Below are 12,302 nucleotides of genomic sequence, written 5' to 3' on the forward strand. Positions count from 1 at the left end.
CAGATGACACGATGGGACATATGGCCGAGGTTTTAGCCATTCCTTCTACCCATTGCTGCAAATTGGTATACCCTGAATGTTAGCGAATAGGCATTATCTACTGGAGAAATTAGTTAAGTACAGTTGAACTTGTAATGTACCAATAAAATGCAAAACGAATAAAACCCAAATTCTGGGAAATGTTTAATCAGATTAAAATGCTAAATAATGGCAACCAACGTCGAAACTAGTTTGACATTATGTTTCCAACATTTAAATGCAGTAAAAATGTGTGCCTATGTTACTGGATTGTTTTTACAGAGATACAAGTTGGAAAAAATCAAAAATAAATCTTACAGTGTATGCTTGCTTGTAAAAGAATCCAAAATGAATGCAGTAAAAATGTATAGTGTTGCTGGATTGGTTTTATTGAGAAAAAAGTTGAAAAAAATCCTAAATAAATGCTTGTCAAAAAATCCTAAATAAATGCTGTAAAAATGTGTGCCCGGCAGTTAGTGTTGGTGGATTGTTTTTACTGCAAAACAAGTCAGTAAAAATCCAAAATAAATCCTCCATCCCAAGACAAATAAATCCTTGCTTGAAAAAATCCCCGAAAAAAACCAAAATAAATCCAAAAAAAATCTGCAGCTTGAAAACGAGCCAGAAGCAATCCAAAAAGTGGATTTCTTTTTTTACTAGGGGTGGCACAGGGCGACGTGATGGCCTAGGTGTTGAGAGACTGCTTGAAAAGGTTTTTTGAAGTGTAGGAGCATGGGGACACACTTGGATGGAAATCGACTCTGCGGCTGGTGGGTACTGGCCTCATTTTGTCAAATTACTTTATTAAAAAAGTTAAATACTATGTTTTCCTTTATATTAGTGAAATTTAGGCTGAAAAATGGTTCTCGTCACTTCAAATGTTATAAAATTGAAAGCTGCACTCAACTTCATATGGCAAAACTCCAGTAAAGTTGATCTTTAACCATGTCATTGTAAGACTGAGCACAGAGACGACCACCTGGTGAGACAGAGAACCGAGGCTGTACAATAAATGGACCTAACAGGGTACAAGCTGAGGTGGCACTGTTGGCAGCAAGTGGTGTGCCTCTTCTATCCGCTGCCCTCCCCTATTGAACAATACTGGGTGGGTTAAGAGGTCTCATGTGCTTGCACAACGATGCCTCAGAATAACACGAACATGTTGTACAATCGTGTTCTTCAGCACCTCTGTCCTCAAACTCCCTGCAGAAGGACGCCGGCAGATCACGTGCACAGTGAAGTGAACACGGGAGGGTGTACTCTGGCAGCGCCTCAGCCAATCAGCTCTCCGCGTCCTCCCCAGTTGTACGTAGTGCGAGAGCGGAGGCACGCAGCGTCCCGGGGAACGTTCGGATGCGAATTGTGCTGTAGACTGGGGAAGCATGGCTGCCAAGGTAAGTCTGCAGCTGCAGTAGTGACAGCATCAAGGGCAGACTGCACTCACAGCAGACGCCCTGTGCTGCAAGTGTACAGTGAGTGCCAGTAAGCAGCAAGCACCCTGTCAACTCTACAGATAGAGAATCTGTCTATGCACGCGATCTGTCCACACTCCCCACAACTGAAAGTTAAAGAGCTGGAGATGCTCCAGGCCAGGTTCCGGCGGTAAATTGTACTGTAGGTGCCTAGTTTTAATTGCGGTTTTGTGTAACATAGGACAGGCGCCATAATTTGGCGAAGTTTGGTTTTGACATTTGTGCACGGACGATGAAAAAGTAAATCGTCTTGCCATCTTCCACATGACAGCGTTTCTCCTCTTTAGCTGTAAGTGTATACCTGCTGTCCCCGTGGCTGGACGTCACTGGGAGTCAAAGAAATCCTACTGCACAGTGATTTACAGGGCTTTACAAATGACCTTCAGCAGTGCATCACTGCCACAATGTGACCTGAAAGTGACAGCGCTTTATGAGTGCTACATAGCTCAGAAGCAGTGTCTTCGTAGTTTGTGGAGAGTAAACGTGGTCTCTTGGCAGTATTTTTGGTTTACGTCAGAGGCTGATTATTGTAGCGTCGCACCCGTTCATTGACCCGAGTTGTCACTCCTGTGTTCATATACAGGCTTTAGATATCGCTAAAACATGGGATCCGTGTATTAAATGGCTTAGAGGTTTATTTATGTGCTTTTGAAATGATTGTAAGCCGCAGTATCGCTGATAGGACAGCAAGTGGAAAGATATGATAAATTAATGCATATGATAATTGACACACAATAATGGGTGTTTTGATTACTTGCGCGAGAGGGCATCAGTAGTCACCGGTAGTGCAAAGAAACCGTGTATCCAGGTGATTTTAATAACACTAGCCAGAAAGCAGCAAAGTGCTGTACAAATAGAGGAATGTGTACTTACTAGATAATAGGATGGGAGTTGTTGTTGGGAAGAGTGTATTGTCTTCAATCTCCTATTAATTAATCTTTTATAACGCGCTAAATACCATCCGGACCTGTGTTGCTCTGCATTGTCTTGCCCCTGAGCCAGAGGCGTTGCTGGGGGGGTTGACGGGGCTATAGCCCCGGGTCTTTTGGTTGTAGCCCGGATAGAAGCTCAAGCGCTGCATCCAAAAGGCTAGCTAGCCCACAGTTCCGACAGGCCTGACATTAGCGTAGCCCCGGATCTTTTCCACACCCAGTTGGTGTAATATGCTGTTCAAGAGTAGACCACCCATCAGGTAGCCTGGTGATGTAGAATACTTCCTTTCTAATTATCTTCTTACTGCACCATTTTAGACTCGAATCTGAAGATGTCTTAGCAGCTGGTGTTGCTTGGGGCTTGTGTGAGAGAGGGAGAGTTTCTCAGCATGGGCGACTTCCAAAACATTGCTTAACCATAACCTTTCATGTAAAACCTCTTTCCAGCTTTCTACAGTCCCCTTTTGTAGCACGACCCTGCATGTTCTCATCAAGTTGCACTTCCCCTTGTTTTATCAAAATCTTGATCTCCAGTTAAGTTATCCTCTGATTTGATCCAGCACAGGTCAAGGGCTCAAACAGTTCTGATTTTGCAGGCCAACTGTAGCTTCACACCATAGATCTATTTTTAGTTTGGGACTTTCACATGTCAGGAGAATATTTAAAAAATGAATGTATTGCAGTCAGCAATGCAAGTGCTGGGGGCTTTATGATTCGAGAACCTCTTCTCCACTCAGCCTACCAAGTTTCCGTTTTTGAGTGCTAATATAATGGTATCTATTTTTGCCTGGCCATTTGTTCTTACTCCTTATTGGCTACGTGCTGATGGTATTTATATTTATTGTAAATGAAAATGGCTTTTCCTAGAAACACTGTACAAATGAGGCATTGGTGGCTTTGTAATACTCTGGGGGATAAGGTGGTTTTAAAGCATGATTTTCCTTAATTGCCTCGTGTAGGCAGATCCAGTGATGGGGAGCAAGTTGGGTGAAGGTGTGGTAGGAAGCTCAGGGGACAGTTAGGGTTAGGAGAGCTTGGGAGAGTTGAGTGTGGTGGAGTGAGCTTTGATAACAACAAGGGTGGGGCAAGACTATGCCATGCCATGGTTTAAACACTGTAGGAAGGAATCGAAATGGGGATCTTTTTCAATTTAACTTTTTATTTTCTCTTTGGAGAGCCAACCTGTTTGATATGATATGGCATGTATACACAAGTGTTTCAAGGCACGATGAGGCAAGGGTGGGGGAACAGAAGGAAGACAGACAACAATCCTACTAGGCCAGGTGTCGTACAGAACGCGCAAGTGCATGGGAGGAGGAGGAGGGGGGAGGGTAATGCAGTACATGGGATAAAAGAATAACAACAATAAGTAAAGTACGGCCAGCTGGTGGCAAGTACAAGGGTAAGTGCAGAAATCCGGTGTCGAGTGCTGGTAGTGGGACTGTAGGGATACAGAGACAACGAGTGCGGGGTTGCCAGGAAGACAGTGCAGCTGTGCAACTGGCGGTGGAGGAGACCTGGGCCTGAGATCAGACGGTGGCCAGGTAACCAGTGCATTTCAGCCAGGGATTCAGCAGGGGAGAGGAGGAGAAAAAGCAGAAGCAAAGAGAAAAGTTTTGATGTGCTTCCGAAACCGGAGATGGTTTGAAGTCAGTGTGCAGAGTTGGAAGTTTGTAGATAATGAGAAGCACAGATCAGTACCTTTTTGAGAGGTGAATAACAGTAGACTGGGTGTCCCATGGGGAGGCTGAAGTAGCAATACAGTCTACTGCTGATCTGGGGGGGGATATGTGTCTTCCTAAATGGAAAATTGGGATAGAGATGGAGTTAACGTATTTTCAAGAAGTTCATCCTAGCATACATAGCAGTGCTGAAGTTTCTGGTCGCTATCGGAGAACCACCAGAAGTTGATCCTTGAGAGGTGGAGTTACGTTGGAAAGGATATATAAGAGGGGATAAGGAACTTGGCAATGAGGCTGAGGAAGGATGAATTTCAGTTTGAGAAGTTGAGTACTAAACAACCCCGTGGCCACCCTGTGATTGTAGGAGATACTGATCTGGAAAGACAGCTCAGGATGAAGGGAAATGGCATTTTTTATTTATACAGAACATTTTTTTAATCTGTGAAGAACTATAGTTTGAAGCATTTTCTTCACAGCTGTTAGGACCCACCAACTATAGGCTTTAGCATTACATTTAATTGTATTTGATTATTACTTTTATGAGATCATAGCATACATTTCAATATCTGTTTTCTGATATGTCACTCGCAAAAACATAAATATGCCTCCTTTTTAGTTTTGGTTCCTATTTGACAGGTGAACAAAGATACTATTGTCGGTCGTCTTTGATTTGTCACGGATGTGTGGCTTTACTAAGTAGTCTCTCAAAATGCTATGTTGCTACATTGTCGTCCGTTTTATTTGAAACATGTCTGATTTTGTATGCTTCATCATAGTTCATTAATAAAACATTCATGTTGCTGAAACCCATGACGATTCAAGCTTCTCTGCCGTCCTCGAATCTAGATGTGGGAGGAGACACCAGTGGATGTTCTGCAAGGAGCAGGCAAACGCATGGAGTGGAATTCATTCTCGTGCCCCTTCTCCACTTGGGAAATCAATTGAAAATGGCATGATACATAATACGCAAGTGGCGTGCTTGTCTCACCAGCTGCTGGTTATATCCGGTGCTATTAACCACTTCAGTGAAACTGAGATCTTGAATATCTTAGTTTGCCATAAGCTAAAAATCCAGTCCACTTCTTAATTTTGACTGTTGTTATTTCTCCTTGATATTTCATTTAGCAAAATAAAAGCATTGTCAAAAACCTAGGCCTGGCTTTATTGCATGACACGTACGGCTTCCTATGCCCAGCTACAGCATCAAGGACAGATTTTTGCAGTGGCATCAGTTGCAGCCAAATACAATCATCAGAAGCCAAGCTATGCCCATGTCTAGGCCTTCGTGCCAGTAATAGCTATAATAACCCCAGGTGCCGCTCAAATGCCAGGTATAGCCGTGTAAACTATGCTCGGCCCCAAATGCAATGGTATTCCCATCATTTGGCACATTTTGCAATTGTATGCCTAAGTACCTAAAAAAACAAAAACAACATATCAGAATTCTCGCTCCTTCATTTAAGCTCCGTGGTTCCACGTTTACCAGAATGCACCCCTTGTCTATCAACAGCAAAATCCCAGTGTCCTGGAATATACCCTGCTTAACTTAAACAACATGCCCAAACAGAAATGCAAGTCTCACGGTGCCCTTAGCCAAGGGCAGAGGCCTCTGAGGACTACTTGCCTAGATGAGCTCTAAATCACATACTTCTGATGTCCACACAGCCATTTACTCTGCCTCATTTATTATTGGTTCAGCCACGTGACTACATGCCCCATTACACATTGTGCCGCACCCTGTGCATAATACCCACACGTGATGATGTGTAAGAGGATTCAATTCAGCACTACAGCCAAGTCAACGCCTAGTCTAGAATACTGAATGAAAACCCTTATTGATATATCTTTATGTCCAGTTCATGCGTTCTGGATGACTACCCCTATATAACACCCCTCCCTTGGAATCCCCCTGACCCCACTGAGCCAAGAAGTAGTTCTGTTTTGCAAGTTTAAAGGTTTATTTGATAACTTAAACAATATATATTATATCACGCTTTATAATAAATTAATAATTGAATATCACACTTAATCTGATATGATAAAGATTAACAACGGAGAATCTGGCACTAGCACACTTCTTTATAATCACTAAGGAGTTGACATGAAATGGATAAGATAGCACACTGGTAAATAGGGACAGAAGAATAATGTGATAGAGAATGCTTCAGAGTTCAAATGGATGCAATGTTGAATGAAATGCAGTACAGAAAATAACTTAATAGGATTTCAGCAAAACAATGTAATCACTTTTCTCTGGCAATCCCCTCCCCCCTTTGATGCAATGCAAGGAAATGGAAGGAAAGCACACAGTTCTCAGAAATGCAATCAAATGTGATTCAGTTCATCCAGCAAGCTTAGACTACAGATCAGAGTTTTAAACACAGGCAAAATGCTTTTATATGTGCTGGCAATTAAGTGAAAAATATGCTAAATTGCTTTTAATTCCCTCTAGGATGTTCAGGGTGAGTGAAATCAAGTTAATATTAGTCCAGGCTCACTTTAGCAAGGATCTAGGGTGTAACTAGCAGGTTAAACGAATTTTTGGCAACTGAAAGCAAGAAAACTGCGGTTTTCACACGTTGAGAAATTTGCAAATCGCGGCAAAATTCGCGAGTGCGTTCTTCACGATTACGGCAAAACTATAGGGGTAGGAATGCGGTTCTAAGTTCGTAGAAAAGCCACGATTCTCAGCTTTCAGGGGAAAGTTACTGCAAGTCTCTATCACAAACGGTCACGGAGATATGAGCGATTAAATAAAGGTCGTTTTTCAGATTTGAAATTTTAAAGTTCAAAAAGACAAGTGCAGCTTGCAACTAGAAAATGACAGGTGACAGTTAGGAGGCAGTTCTACTTAGATTAAAATAGCTTGGATTATATTATTTTAACTAAGAGATTGGTTCTGCACAATTTTCTAGGTACTCGCACTATATTCTTGAGTTAAATGGGCCTCGCCACGGATCTGGTCAGGTTTTAGACTGGACTCTGGTCTCTGCACTTCACAGTGATCTGGGTCAGCTCTCTCTGGTTCTGCTAACAGGTCAGCTCTACTCTGCTGGTCTGGTCTGGGTCTCTGAAGGTTGATGGAGGTAAAGTATGGATTTTCCCGGCAGAGCTTCCAGCTGCAAATGGATTTGAAGGTCCCTATCTGTCCTGTCTGTCTGCTTTTATGTGTTTTCAAAATGGGTGTGTGTGCAGCATCACTAGACCCTACCCCTCTCCACTTATCATTGGCCAAGCTTTAATTTCTCCCCTGATTGGGGGAGCTAAGTTGTGTCAGAGTGATGTCATTTTACAGCCTGCAGAAAGTCCACTCCTCCTGTCAACTTGCACACAAATCTAGATTTGAACCAAATACATATTTGCAGAGGTACATATTGTTTTAAAATTGCACGCACCCCTCACATATCACAGGAGGTATACCCTGTTCAAACTCTGCTCTTCCTGGGAGCTTGCATTCAGAAATGGCAATATTTTGCACTTTTTAACTGGTTTGCAATACCGGACATTACCCCAAATTTACACACATGTGCGCAAGGAGTATGGACATTAGTTGATGAAGTGTCAGATTTTTCACATGCACACATTTTGAGTAATATCCTCTTTTCCGCTAAAACCCCCTGAACATGCCATCGGTCCTAAAAACCTCTTAAAATGTGGGCAGAAAAATCCCAAGAATTATGGTATCATTTATAAAATTTTCACATGTCCGCACTATGAGTTATTCATCTTTTTAGAGTTATGTTCTGGCCCCAAAGAGGTGTGGTTTTCCCCCAGCACAAGGTTGAATTTCTGGTTTTTCCAGTTCTGCCAAGCCAGCTTGCTCTCACAGGCAGTGCTCCTCCCCTTTGCTTCAGGAGGAAGCTACTTTTACAGCCCCCGTAATAAAACCTTTGCCCGAGTCAGGACAGGGCTTTGTTCAGAGCTCCTGTATTCTGTGGGGCTCCCCTTAATTCAATTATCAGAGAGATGGCATATCCTTAGTGTGGCCAGCAAAAGGCAGATAGGCCTGGGAACACAGCTGTGACTCAAGTTTCACTCCTGATGGGGGTGGCTGGTGGGCAGAATTCAGTTCCTTAAGCCAGGTTTCAGATAAAATGTCACTTTTTGTTACCCAGTTTAAGTCCAGACATTTTTTTTTACATATGCAGCTATGATGCTGATTCTAAGTTTAAAACTATGACATTTAAACAATTGCAACCTATGTGACACTCAAAGTAGGTCACTCATTTCTTTTAAACATTTAGATTTGTAGTGTCTTTCAGTCCAAATTTACTTAAACTGCTGAAATCCACAGCTCAGCCAGTCTTGTTATAAACCTTCAAGTCACTTCAGAATATAACTTTACATTGGATCCACCTCTCAGTAAGTCTTTCTTTGGCATGTTTTGGGTTCATTTATTCAGTTTTCTACAAAAAAGTAAAATCTGGTGGTTTTAAAACGCCGGCTTTTGGATAGTGGTGAGTACTGGTACTGCACCCTTTTTGGGATTTAAGAAATGAATTCCCCACAATTCTATGTGGCTTTTGGCAATCAGCATTTCCATTCCCAATGGTTTCAGGCTACTGTGTGGGTAGTCCAATGGGGTTTTTAGGCAGTGCCCTACTGTGCCCATAACATCGGCAAAAATGAGTGGCAGCCTATTCTTCATGCATTTCCCTGTGCATTTTCTGGGAAGCTCTGGCCATCATGAGGTTTTCCATGTCAGTACTGCACAGTTTTGAGGTAGGGCTCGGATCATGGGTAAATACATCCCACAGATGTGACTCCGAAAGTATCCTGCCTCACTTTAGAAGCCCGGTAAGTGTATTATATATCGCAGAGGGCCCAAAGTTCAATTCAACTCTTCAGAAAAATTCGCCACCCAGAGAGCCTTCAAATCTACCACATGATTGCTGAGGAGATTGATAAAGGAAATAATCAATTTCTTAATGGCTGGGTCAATACCCAAAAGCAAACATCACACGAGATAGCTTGCTCTGAAGACGACCTACTCTAAAATCCCTTACAAATCAAAGCGAAAATGGAATGGTCAGACTGGATTAAAACCAATGAGAAAGCAGAATCAAATAAACTACTAAACCATCTTCCACCGGTTTTCAACGAACTCAAAGAACCCATGGAGTACTGTACAAAATACCCGAGCAAGCTCTCAATGAGAACTCTAATGAAAGCTCGTCTCAATCTGCTACCCACCCAGGAAATTTTAGCAATAAGAATGCCCACCAAAGAAAAAACTTGCTGACTTTGTAAAGATCTGCAAACTATAGAATCAATCAGACCATCTTCTGATGGTCTGCCTGGCTACAGAACAAGACAGAAACACTTATTTCGGCCTGCTACTTTCAAACTCTTTTGTCGACGATGAAGACACATGGTGGAACCGCCTCATCACAGGAGCCCAAACTAGATGGCTAATACCAACGGCAACATTCCTAAGTATCACCATGGAAAAGGTGAACCAACTTCAACATCAACCCCAACTGGGAAACTAGCAAAGCTATGAGACGACCTTGAATCTCAATCTCTTCATAGCATCTGTGTTAATTCTATCAGCCAGGGACAGCAAAAGCGCACAATACTGTACTCTCCGTAACTTCGCTTCACTCCACAAATTGTTCCTCTTCTGAATTTACGAAATTTTCTTTGTAAAAATCTTAGCAAGATTATACACAAATAAAATAAATATTGCAGAATGAACTCTGCTTCAGTATAGCATTGCCACTGATCTAATGTGCCTAATATTGATTAATGCCTCCCTTATTGCAGATTAACACATAGTGCTACTTGCACAGACTTATATTTCAGTAACCCTATCATTGGGGATACATGCCACAAGATGCATTCTGCTTCACTTGGTTCAAATTCCCTTATGCACACACGACTACAAGTAAACCATTACACATGACCTCACTTAGTAGACACGCACCTGCAGGACTATGTATAGTGTATGGGTGCTCTTTTCCAGAGGACTGAATGCGCTTAACAACACTAAGTACAGAGACAGTCATAGACTTTAAATCCAACAATACAAACACAACGATCCGACCTGCCCTCTAAGCCCCGAAAGGGCTGCATGGCACAAAACTCCCCCTCCACCCTTCCCCTCAGTACAGTGTTATCTACTGGATAACACATCTAGGCATGTATGCTCCCTCAGTCGGGGTGGCATCTCAACATAGCAAAATGCCACAGAATGCCCCCTCCCTGAGCACGAATGATCTACTCCCTTCTACAGGGATATATTCCATAAGTTTTACTGCAACAAACACCAGGCAAATACTTCTGCATACGTAAGCTGCACACGTATGTACACTAACAACACACACACGGACTGACTGAAGACAGCCCCTCTTATGTTCTGGCAAGCAAATCCAGGGATCGAAATTAAGTTTAGATAAGCAGGAGCTAAAAGCAGCTCCTGTGTATCCAGCATTAACCAGTAAGCAGGAGCTACCACCGAGGAACCAGTAGCTTGCGTTCTGCAAATTAGCTTCAAAATAAATGCAAACGTTACATTTTGCCTATTTTTCCGATCCCTTATGCTTTAAAAGTCGTATAGATGTGTCCTTATGCTCATTTAAACTGTGTCCCGATTGCACACAGTTAAATTCCCATAGGTGTGCTTGTTTGGCATCAGTTGGCTTGGGGAGCCAAAACGAACTCCTGGCACCTATTAATGTAAAGCTAATCGGGCTCTTCTAGTCTACAACAGGTGCTAAGTAGCTCCTAGCGACCCTTATTTTAAAACCCTGAAACACACCTGCTCACTTGCACATATGCAACAGATGCATTGGATCTACTCACTCACAGAAGTACACAGATATTTTCACATACAAAGAGGCTGAAGACACACTTGCGTACAAAGACACATTTCCACTTGTGCAATGGCTGCAGACACATTGATACTCGGTTACCCTCACATAGTGGCAAACTGCGTCTACACATTTTCACATATTCTGTGGCTGAAAGGTCGGACATTATCAGATAGAGAAAAGCATTCAGACTGGCATGCTTGCTACATATATAGATATTCGCACAAGCAGGCATACACAGAGCCATATAAAGACTAAAAAGATGTTCCTAGATGAAGAGATCGAAGACACACACTTTCATACCTGTGAGCACATCCAAGGACACAATTGAACTTATTCACTCTTTCCAACATTCTCATAGACTCTCGCTCCTGTGTGCTTCTCTACATGGAGTGCACCTCTCTTGCTCCTACACACAAGATGCTAACCGTAGAATCCAGACATTCACATGTACACACAGATGCAAAGATAGCCTTGCATACATGCAGGTAAACATAGACCCTTAAGGGACACTTGTCGAGCAGCCAGCTAATGTGCACGTGAGCGTTTGCCGCTCTGCCAGGAACGCCGACATCCTGCAAATAGAAATCCTATTTGCAAGACACATCCTGCGATGCTTTCTACCCAATTCGAAAGAGGAACGTCTGTACTGCATCCCGCTGCAAACCCGAAGAAAAGCGATTTAGGGGAACCCCTCTCCGTCAGATCATCTGGAGTCCGCTGAGGCCATGCGCCATCTTGTTGGTGTGGCCGGCACGTGCGAGGCTGCTACAGGCTGTGACGGCAGCGAGTGAACCCCTAAACTGGCTCTCTGAGAGGCTGAGGAACGGGAGCAATGCCTACAGCAGTGACAGAGAGCTGGTGGACAGACGGGCACCGCTATGCATACTTAAGCGGGATCTCCAGAGAGGTGAGACCGGGCTGCTGGCGATGACAGCCATGTGCATTGGGGGAAAAAAGCTTAGGAGCAGCATGGAAGGCCCAGAGGGCGCTGTGGCTGGGCAGGTGGGAGGACCCCTTTGACGTCTGCAGGAGTAGCTAAACCGATATCCAGCATGGATGCAATGGCACCAGAGTGCAAACACGGCTGGCATGCGCATTTAACCAGGGGACACAGCACTCTTTGGGAGTGGGATGTCTCCTGTCCCCTGGGGACAAACACATCTGTAGGAGCTGCAGTAAATTCACCCTGCATGTTCTAACACGGCACTGGATGTCCTGTAAAGACAATGTGGGGAGGCATAGGTGCAACATGAAACACCCTCTGTGAGGCGTGCGAAAAACAGTCCCCAGGTGCAAGTCGCATTCATTGGAGTATTGAGGGTGGCCTTTCCGGAGCACTTGGTCCCCACTCTTGGCCCTTTGCCGGCACGGGCAGATAAAATA

General features: G+C 43.4%; 1 protein-coding gene across 2 annotated transcripts in view; it reads left to right on the top strand.

Annotated features, from left to right (window-relative positions):
- The first annotated feature begins 1,319 nt into the window (after positions 1-1,319).
- SLC25A13 (solute carrier family 25 member 13) overlaps positions 1,320-12,302 on the top strand; it is a 1,524,563-nt gene continuing 1,513,580 nt past the window's right edge. For both annotated transcript variants that reach the window (XM_069648547.1, XM_069648546.1), the window contains exon 1: positions 1,320-1,412. In XM_069648547.1, the coding sequence (XP_069504648.1) occupies positions 1,401-1,412 (12 nt within the window). In that variant the 5' untranslated portion in view covers positions 1,320-1,400. The remainder of the gene's footprint in view (positions 1,413-12,302) is intronic.

The sequence above is a fragment of the Ambystoma mexicanum genome, chromosome 2q, assembly GCF_040938575.1.
Source record: "Ambystoma mexicanum isolate Mex_15411 chromosome 2q, UKY_AmexF1_1, whole genome shotgun sequence".
Taxonomy (NCBI): Eukaryota; Metazoa; Chordata; class Amphibia; order Caudata; family Ambystomatidae; genus Ambystoma; species Ambystoma mexicanum.